This window comes from Drosophila tropicalis, unplaced genomic scaffold (genome assembly GCF_018151085.1).
Source record: "Drosophila tropicalis isolate 14030-0801.00 unplaced genomic scaffold, ASM1815108v1 contig_130, whole genome shotgun sequence".
Classification (NCBI taxonomy): domain Eukaryota; kingdom Metazoa; phylum Arthropoda; class Insecta; order Diptera; family Drosophilidae; genus Drosophila; species Drosophila tropicalis.
In genome coordinates, this window is record NW_027172573.1 from 181,855 (window position 1) to 191,798 (window position 9,944).

The 9,944-nt window shown below is 40.4% G+C and overlaps 1 protein-coding gene across 3 annotated transcripts in view; it reads left to right on the forward strand.

Moving 5' to 3' along the window:
- Lim1 (LIM homeobox 1) overlaps positions 1–9,719 on the forward strand; it is a 50,097-nt gene extending 40,378 nt beyond the window's left edge. The window contains exons 6-7 of one of the 3 annotated variants that reach the window (XM_068295653.1): positions 8,361–8,625; positions 8,761–8,950. In XM_068295653.1, the coding sequence (XP_068151754.1) occupies positions 8,361–8,625; positions 8,761–8,840 (345 nt within the window). In that variant the 3' untranslated portion in view covers positions 8,841–8,950. Of the gene's footprint in view, positions 1–8,360; positions 8,626–8,760 lie in introns of all 3 variants that reach the window. The other 2 variants (XM_068295651.1, XM_068295660.1) reach the window with 2 other exon arrangements.
- Positions 9,720–9,944: the final 225 nt, after the last annotated feature.

Genomic DNA, 9,944 nt, shown 5'->3' on the forward strand with positions numbered 1-9,944 from the left:
GGCTCTCAGTTGAGGTCTAGCCAATCACTCCATAATCATTAGGAACTCAAAAACTCTACACACACTTCACTTCACACACTTTCAATAATGAAGACAAAGGAAAAGGTGTGTCGACAGCTCAGATCGAATCCACATCTGTCTATCCTTGTTAAAGCATAGTCAGTTCCAACTAGTCGACCAGCAGCCTGTCAAGGATATCCGCAGCATATGTTTTTCTCAAACATCTACATCATCATCAGCATGTTCATCATCGATGTGAATATAATGCACCTTGCTCTTGCTCCTTGCCTTCAACAGGTTTGACTTACAAATTTGAATCTCTTAACCATAAAACCCCAAAAATGTTGGCCCTCCTCCGTCTCCTCGTGGACGCACAGATGTTTTACGAGTAGGAGAGTAGAGAATGAAATTAAGAACAGAGGATGAAAAGCGAAACACTTAACGGGGGATTACGCATGCGCATGGGTTTCTTTTTCTGTTTTTCAGTTTCAGTTTTGGTTTTGGTTTTGGTTTCGGTTTTGGATGGGGTGCCGGTTAGTGTCTTTGATGTGTCATTGGTTACAGTTAAAGGATATTTAGGCGGCATTTTTCACTTCTTTTGCTTTTCTCATTCTTTAAGTATTTTATTTTTTTTTTTTGTTTCGTCTTTTGTGTTTGAAAGGCGACAAGTGTGACACAATCAACACCTCTTTATGGCTGGCTTACTTGTTTTTGTTGGTGTTGTCCCTCTTCAAATCTAAACGAAAATGACAAATGCCAACAACGTTGAAGAGGATGATGATCATGATGAAGATGTTGATGCTGGTGCTGGATCTTAATCGCCTTCTCTCTCCCTCTAACTCTGGAGTTGTTCTCTCTTTCTCAATGAGAGAAGCATACATACATACATCATGCGATGTCAGAAATCTTTACATTTGCATCTTTTGAGATTTCTTTTTTGCAGCCTCCAACTTTCTTATTCTCCTTTTTTTTTTTTTAGACATTTCAAGCATATCCCATAACAAGTTGTCAGCTGATTTTTTCCCTTTTTTTTTTGGTTTCACGAGAAAGAAACATCTGTGAAAACTCTTTCGAGTAATCCGATCTGGGAGCAAAGAGTTGACTCTGTTAGTCAGGTCATCATCAGTTCATCAAAATCAGCAGGGTTGCCCCACACCCACCCCCACCCCCACACCCAACCCCAGCCACAACCACTGAAGCCTCCCATCAAAAAGATGTCAACGAAACGAAATGAAAGGCGAAACAATTTGTCTCTCACTCCTTCTAAATCGCTTGCTGCTTCATCTGCTTCTGCCTTTGCCTCCCCCTCTCCATCTCCCCTCTTGCTCTCATGCCAATGCCTGCCTGCTGTGAGTTTTATAATAAATTTGACAACAACAGCAACAGCCCCAGCAGAAGCAGCATGACACACAAAAATGAAGAGAAAGAGAGAAAGAAACAAAACTTCTAAAGAACTTTTGCCGACATTTGGGCCCCACGTTGGGCGCCAAAACAAAACGTACAGAATTCCTCATGTTTTCCCCTCTTCGGTTTGTTGTTGTTGCTGTTTTGTTTTTTTTTTTTTTTTCATTTCAACTTGCTAAACTTTTGACTTGACAGGTGACCAAGGCAGAATTTTCTATAAAGTTCATCATCATCATCATCAACAGCATTCAAAATTTGAGCATCATGATGAAGTTCCCAGTAAAACCACACAAAATAAATCATCAGCATTAACAATAATCATAACAATAAACTGAACTGAATTAACTGAGAACCAAACCGATCCCCAACCGAACCAATCCCCGACCCACAAAACGAAGGCTGCCTTCCCATTTCAGCCGACTAAGTCAATAAAATTGCCATATAGATAGCTGGCTAATTGCTAAGGCCGGACTCGCAGTTGGCCAGGAGCGGGGAGCGCGGGAAGCCGACCCCCTCGCAGGCAGTATCATAAAACTTTGAAAATGATTTAATGTTCTTTTGATGGTTCGAAAGAACTAAACGTTTTTTTATTTTTCCTTTTTGGTTTTTGCTCCTCAAATTCGAGTTAAACTAAATTGTAATGCCTTCAAAAACAAGTTAAGTGAACATTTTCTTTCAACTGATTTTGAGAATGAACTTATGTGTTTGTACATTGGTTTATTTGCCATTTGTTTCCAATACAATTTAATTAGAGGAATTCTCTTAATGGCCCAAAAAAAAGGGCTTAAAGAAGGTCTGAAAACCAGGAAATATTTGACGTCCAAAAATGTGTGATGATGTGTTGATTCCTATCCAGACTGATAGATAGAGTCCGAGGATTTGCCAAGTGATTTACAAGGCGAATTTGTCCATATGTGTGTGTGAAACATTTTCTCAAGCTGATTTATTGATTCGAGTGGCTTTCAACCTGTTCCGAATTAGTAGATCGGATCTCCCTTTACACGGCACAGGCAATAATATTTGAATGATTTAATCTCATAGCCTTTATTGGGTCTACACTCATGTGGCTTTGTGTTTTTGTTTTGTCGGTTTTCGACTTTTCTCTCTGCCCAATTATACCATGCACCCATTGAGGTCAAATGGTATATTGAAGTCGCCAAAGTGTATGGAACAAGCTGAAGGAAGCTTCTCCAGTTTTGGCTCCCTCCTTTAATAGAACGAATGTAAATAGTGGAATGGTTTCGTTTGCTGCATGGTATACCGAAGTCGGCGAGACGACTTATTTACTTCATTTTTAATGCGTGCGCTCCATTTAAGCTTTGAAAAATTATAAACAAATAAACGAATGGAGTAGAGTCGTGTAGAGGAAGAGGGACAGACAGTGGGATGGAGCTAGTTGCATAGTGTGGATCAAGGGGGAGGGGGAGGGGCAACGGGAAATCACACAGTCGACGAAGCGCGGCTCAAGTTTTTTAATGTGGCATGCGTTTGCCCTGGCGCCAGATACAAAAGATATCCAAAAGATACACACAATGATACAGATGCGGATGCGAGACTCGAATTTGTCAAGTGTTCCCCTATTCAAAGAAAACAGTCCGAACAAATGCAGAGGCGTTTATTTGAGAGCATTTTCAACTTGATTTACATTTTTGTTGTTCTTTTGTTTTTATCAAAAAGCAATGATTTATAATAATTTTTATTTTGTTGGTTCGTTTGAAATGAAATCTGGGTCGGAAGTTGACAAATTTCGTCTAAGCTATATGTCTGGATACACATCTACATACACACATAGTTAGATCTAGTTGGATACATATATTAGATGTGTGTGTGTGTGTAGCGTTTAAATTGGCTTAGCTAATTAGTCAAAAGATACTTTGATTTGTTTTTGTTTGGCTCTTTCTGGTTTATGTTTCGATTCGAGCTTTTTATTAATTGAGCGGAAATTGTTTGACAAATGCACAAAGAAGACCAAAACAACAATTAAGAGCTCAACAAATGATGCCATCTAAGCTGAAAACCGCAAAACTTGAAAGGAGATAGACCAAACCAAGAGAAACGTACTCTATTCCCTAAGAAAAACCATTAAAAAGGCACAAAAGCGGTTAATTTAACGCATTTACTTGAACAAGTAACCAGAGAAATGCACAAAAGGTGCCCAAAGATGGGGGGGAGGACGCGCCGCCACCACCAGCAGTGGAAGAGGCGCCTAACCAAACATGACACGGCAAATTCATGCGGGGTATAAAGGTAGTCGGATAAACGTTGAGGAGAATTATAATTTCAACAACTCATCAAATTGCTATTAATTTTCGTAGGCCACATTTGAGTTTTGTTGAGGCGCCGGCTAACCGAAAAAAAGAGAAGCTAAACAAAACAAATGAAGGGAATAAAAAAAAGGCAAACATCGAAATCGAAACCGACAACCAGAAAACAGAAACCGATACTCAAAAAGAAAAACTGCACCATCATTTCAAGGAGCTGCACACACACACACACACACACTATGGCATACGCTGAAACACCTACTAAACTATGGGAAAAATAACAGCAGTTTGAAGTCAAAGTTAATTATCTGTTAACTTCTCTTTGCTACTTCACCCTGGCGCTGCCTTCCGACGCCTTCCTCAGATGTCTTCCTCGTAACAGTAGTTGTGGTTTCATCAAAGGCAGTCATCGATATGCCCACGGTAACTTTACAACTCTCCCTCGATTAATGCAAATCATGGTTAAGTAGGCGGCAAGGGAACCTACTGGAGCGGCCTAAACAAAAGGATAGAGAGCGACCACAGATATCATTTATAATTGTTGCTTCTCGACCGACGATGAAAATCGATCCTGAGGACATTACGAGAATGTTCTTGAGGCTCTTGATGTTAAGGTTTATTCCCCCCCTCTCCCTATCGATTGAACTTTGTTTTGTTGTTTCTTTTTGACTTCTTGTGAATGCCGTCGTTGATTAGCTTTAAAAATTGTTATTGCCAAACAATTCGCTGGCTACGATTGTTAAATAAACCCTAAATTTTTGCCCCTTTTTCCCCAACCTCCCGTTCTCTGGTGCCACCTTGATTGTTTTTGGCAATTAAGCGTAGAGTAGCACAAACATGAAAAGCCATTTCGAATATGTATAAGTTTGTATGTATGTGTGTGTGTGTGTGTGTGTGTAGTATAACAAACAAATATTGCCGCATCATAGTCAGCTAATTTAACAAAAGTTGAAGAAGAAATAGCCACAACAACGATTAGCGTGAGGGTGAAGGTGAGGATGGTAGGGGGGTCGGGGTGAAAAGGGTTAAAACTCCAAAAATCGAAAATCATGTCAATCAGCGATCGAACGTGTCACACATTTGCCAACAAAAGAAACAAAGCGAACAAAAAAATTCACAAACTTCATCCAAACCAAAAACACAAAAAAAAAGGGGCAAAAATTATATATGTTAACCCCTTTAATGGGGCCGCAAAATGGACAGCTAACGCCTTCGCCCTCCCCCCTCCCCCACCCCAGCACATTTAAGGCGTAGAATAAGAAATATATAAGGGGGAGGTAGGCACGCTGCCGTTTAACATAATTTGCTATAATTTTCAACACAACACAAAAAGGCAGCAACAAGAACAACAGAGAGAGATGAGTGAATTTGTTGTTGTTGTTGTTGCTGCCAAGTGGCAGGGCCCCAAACTTCAGCACCTTCTTCTGCCAGTCCATCCGTTCCATCAGCAATAATCATTCAGGTTTAGGTTCAGTTTCAGTCTCAGTCTCAGTCTCAGTTCGGGGGTCTCGTGATTGCTACCATGGGCCCATTATATTACGTTGTTTGCCCTTTTATGTCAGAGTCGAACCTATAATTTAACTAAATGTTCAAATTGGAAATACAACATTCATTTTGGGTTTTACTTTTTCCTTGTTGCGGAAATAAAATATTAGCCCTCGACTTTAACTCGAAACTTTTTCGAGTCTCCTTCGAGCCTTCCTCCTGCCATATCCATACCCAATAAAATTGCCACAATTTTGATAACGTTATATCAGCGAAAGAGTGGGAGAGAGGGAGTATGAAATGATCGTGGTGTGGGGGCGGGAATGGGATGCAAGTTGTGCCAAATGAGAATCGAGCGTTTAGCCTCAGGCAGTCGCAAACATTCGAAAACTAAAATTAAAACATACAAATGAAACAACAACAACAAGAACGGATAAAAAAATTGCAATTTCATCTGCAATTGAAAATTTCGTTCCTGCAAAAACACAAAAATACAAATACACGGATGGAAAAAGACAAATAGAAATAGAAACTTTTATTCCATTCGCTACCTTTCTCAGCGTACTTCGCTTTCGTCCTTTTCAGGACGAAAGGCAACACTTTGGATTCCATTTCAGCTAAGTTCCTTTCCCTCGCCACGATTGATTCCAAAGAATCTATCTGTCTCCGTGAATACCTTCTTCTGATTAACCAAAGATAATCCCCTTCAATCTGTAGGCTCAATTTGGATTTCTTATTGCGGTTAGACTGCTGAGGCTTTGCCATAATGAAGGAGCATGGAACGGATAGACTTTTGAGGTGAACAAAGGAAATGGCATTACCCCACCGACCTTACCCCTCAACATTTGCTCTCTCTCTCACAATGTGGGCGTCACATAGCACTTTGGCCTCTTTCCTCCCCCCTTTTCCTTGTTTTTTCTTTGCAATAGATGTTGTTTTCTTTTTGTTTCCTTTTTTGTTTTGCGCCATTTGTTGCTATTTTTCTTTGTGTGTCGATGTAGGAAAACAATGAGGCGAATATGCCGCAGAGCAAAAAACAGAATATGAAAAAAAAAAAATAATGAAACTGAGTAACAAAAATGAAGGAAAAACAAACCAAACTAACCGCTTGCAAAACTATTGTAAATGCATATTTTAGTTTCATTTCTCTTCATTTTTTGTTGTGTTTCATTTTCTCTGTGTGCGTGTGTGTGTGTGTGTGTGTGTTGGCTCTTTTGTTGTTGCGCATATGAAAATGAAAAATTATGTGACCGCAGGGCCAAGAGGCAAATAACGCATATGGAAAAATATTGTGAACACATAACGCTCAATATATGTAGACAATTTTTCGAATTGGATTGGTTGCGTCTGCCGGCGGCATTGAAAATATATGAGGTAGAACGAACGAACGAACAACTCTGTATCCAGAGATGTTTAGAGAATACCCTTACAATGGGAGTATGTAAGTCGTGGTCTAACACTCTTCTGCAACTAGTAAGCAAGTCAGTTGTCTCTAGCGCCGCCAACGGCCAAGCCCACCTACATATGGGGCAACTAGTGGAAAACATTTTTATGCATAACTTGGCTATTTTCAGTCGAATTTTGATGAAATTTGTTGTACTTATATATAATTCAATTTGAAATCGATATATTAATTTTAAATGCGATTGTTTAAGAATTGAGGCAGAATTTCCCAAATGAAAACTAGGTGTTTCGATGATCGACTCGGCTGTTGATGCTGATCAAGCATATAGAGGCTTCACCATGCATTTCAACTGTCGGGTGCCTGGTAAAACTATAAGTTTTCGATTCAAATAAGATAATATTAGAATGGACAGAAAGACATGTGTCAGGATTATGAGAAAGCTCATAGTTTCAGTCAACAATACGGAAGACGCATCGGCTAGAATGGCAGGTAGGCAGTTTAGTGGCTTGTTCAAGGCATTCCTTCTGCTGCCATAAAGTCAAACGTAACGACCGTCGTCTTAGCGTCAAATCTGTTCGCTGAACGCTGAACATGGCCAAGCATTAGAATCTTTAACCTATGCACAGCATGTTACTTCCTTTTTATGTATATGCATCCTGTGTCAGTAAGTTTTCAGTTCTCAGGCTTTTGCTTCTTTTCTTTTTTTTCCCAGTTTGAAAGCTTTTCTAGCGAAATTCGTTGCGCGTACAAAATGTCAGTTTATGAAAGCAAAAAAAAAAGAGGAAAGAACAAACGGCAAAGATTGAAGCTGAATTTTTAAAGCGGAGGCCCTTCAGACAACAAACAAAACGTACCAGAATCCATGTGTATGAGTCTAGTCGAAATCTCTTTGGTGTCTGTTTATAAAATTCAAATGAACTTGCAGACAACCGGCGCTCATCATTAAAATTCACGCTTAAATTGCCTCCTAAAACGAAGAATACGAGTTCACTCTTGGTTGGCTGAGATTGGGGTTGGAGATGGGGATGGGGAATTGGGGAATAACAGCTGCAGCAGAAGCAACGTTCTAATCCAAATTCATTGGAAACTATTTGCCAAAAAAAAAAAGAAGAAGAAGAAGAACAACAACAACATCAAGCACCAAATAAAAGGAGAGATGAGCAACATAAATCAAAAAATTTCATTGAGAAAAGTTGCAAAAGTTTCGTTGACCGCAAAGATCATTAAAAAGGCAAAAACAAAATATAGGCAGACATACATACATACAACCATCTCCAGATATGAATATTAAAATGAGAGACAAAGAGGTATCCCGGTATCCCAGGATGAATCTAAAGACCAACACAAAAAGGTGCCACTAAAAATTTTGAAATATGTTTTTATTTTATAACTTTGCATGCTGTGCACGGTGCTTCTGGAGCAACCCAAAGTACCGATGCAGAACGTCATAAAAATGGAACTCCTTGGTACTGGCACCAGCATCTCCCTCTGCCCTCCGTTGATCTCCCCAGCAAGCCATATCTATCTCACTTTCTTGGGTATCGATAGCGGTATCCTTGTCCCTCTTTCTGCTACCTTCGGTTCTTTTTGGAAGCTAATTTTGCAACGGCCGCCTGGTGCGGCGGCGGTAGCTTCAATGCCGACTGCAAACTACAATTAGACATGCGCCTCCACTTCACTTCATGCCCTCAGACACACACACACACACACACACACACACACACACACACATATCGAACTCCTTTTTGCTACAGATATATCGACTAAACGCCCGCTCGTTCTCTCTCTTTTTTGTCTTTTAGGTTTGGTTCCAAAATAAACGATCGAAGGAGCGACGCATGAAGCAAATCACCAGCATGGGACGACCTCCATTCTTTGGCGGTGCACGCAAAATGCGCGGCTTTCCCATCAATCTCTCACCAGGTGGCCTAGACGATGGCCCAGGGTTTCCCTACTTTGCTGCAGATGCTAAATTCGAATTCGGCGGTTATGGTGGGCCATTTCATCCGCACGATGGTCCCTATTTTCCAGGACATCCCGGTGGACCGATGCCATTCAATGCGCCAGGTCAGTTGAGAGTTACAAACAGAGAAGTTGGGGTTAATAGTTTATTAGACTCCGCTAGACTTAAGTCGTGGTGGGCGGGGGGTGGGGATTGCATTATGTCTAGCCTAGATCGCATTGAGAACTGATATCTTTCAGATGTCTCACAACATCTCCTCTTTTCCGACTATTGCAGGCGGCCCCATGGATCACAGTGGCCCCATACCCATGGTGAATGAGTTTGGTCTGACGCCCGAATCGACATTTCTGAGTCAGGCTGGGGCACCGCCAATGCAATTGCAAACAGCTGTCGGTCCCCCACCACCGCCGCCGCCCCCTAGTGCCGAACACTTAATGGCTGCGCAGCAACAGGCGGCAGCCCAACAGCAGCAACAACAACAACAACAGCAACAGCAAGCGGCTCAAAATGCGCAACAAGCAAATCAAACGCAACAGCAGCAGCAGCAACAACAACAGCAGCAACAGTCCCAGCAACAGCAACAGCAGCAGCAACAACAACAAAATGGCCCGCGTACCGCATCGCCCGAGTTCATGAGCTCGGCGAACTTCAGCGAACCGCAGAATATGCAAAATGAAGGTCTTGTTTGGTAATATACAAAACAGTTGGCAACGCGCCTGCTTTATCTCAAAAGAGAGTGGGAGCGAGAGCGAGTGAGAGAGCACAGAGACGATGTTGAAGAGTAGCGGTTAATGCCGCTGCCTCCCGCCCACTGAACAGCTCTCACACACGAATACACTCTATAGCCATCTCGCTCCACCACAAGCACACACACACAAAGAGAAGCAAAAGCGAGTTAGAGAGAGCACGAGAGACACAGGGATAGAGAGAGAGAGAGAGTGGGAAAGAGAGAGAGAGAGACGTAACGTAACGTATCGTATCGTATGGCTCCCTAACTATTCTTCTCTTTTTGTTTTTTTTTATTATTATATTTTTTGTTATATATATGTATGTAAATTATAAAATTTAAAATAAACAATTAAACAAAACAACAAAAAAAAAAAAACAACAACATAGACAAAAGTATAATTAAAATGGGCTTTGCACATAGAAACCTAAACTAAACTTAAAAAAAAAACCATCAAACACAAAACAAAAAAGAAAACGTAACTTTTTTTTTATTGCTAAAGAAATAAATTTAAAAAATACATTGAACTAAACGTCTTGTCTGTAATTTATACATACAAAAAAACAAAAGTAACAAATGAAATATATGTATCTGTGTAAAAATAAAACAAAAAAACAACTTACGTAGAGTAAAGGAATATTAAACAAAAGCAGAGGAAAAAAAGTGTTTTTTTTTTTTTTTTTTTTTTGTAAATTA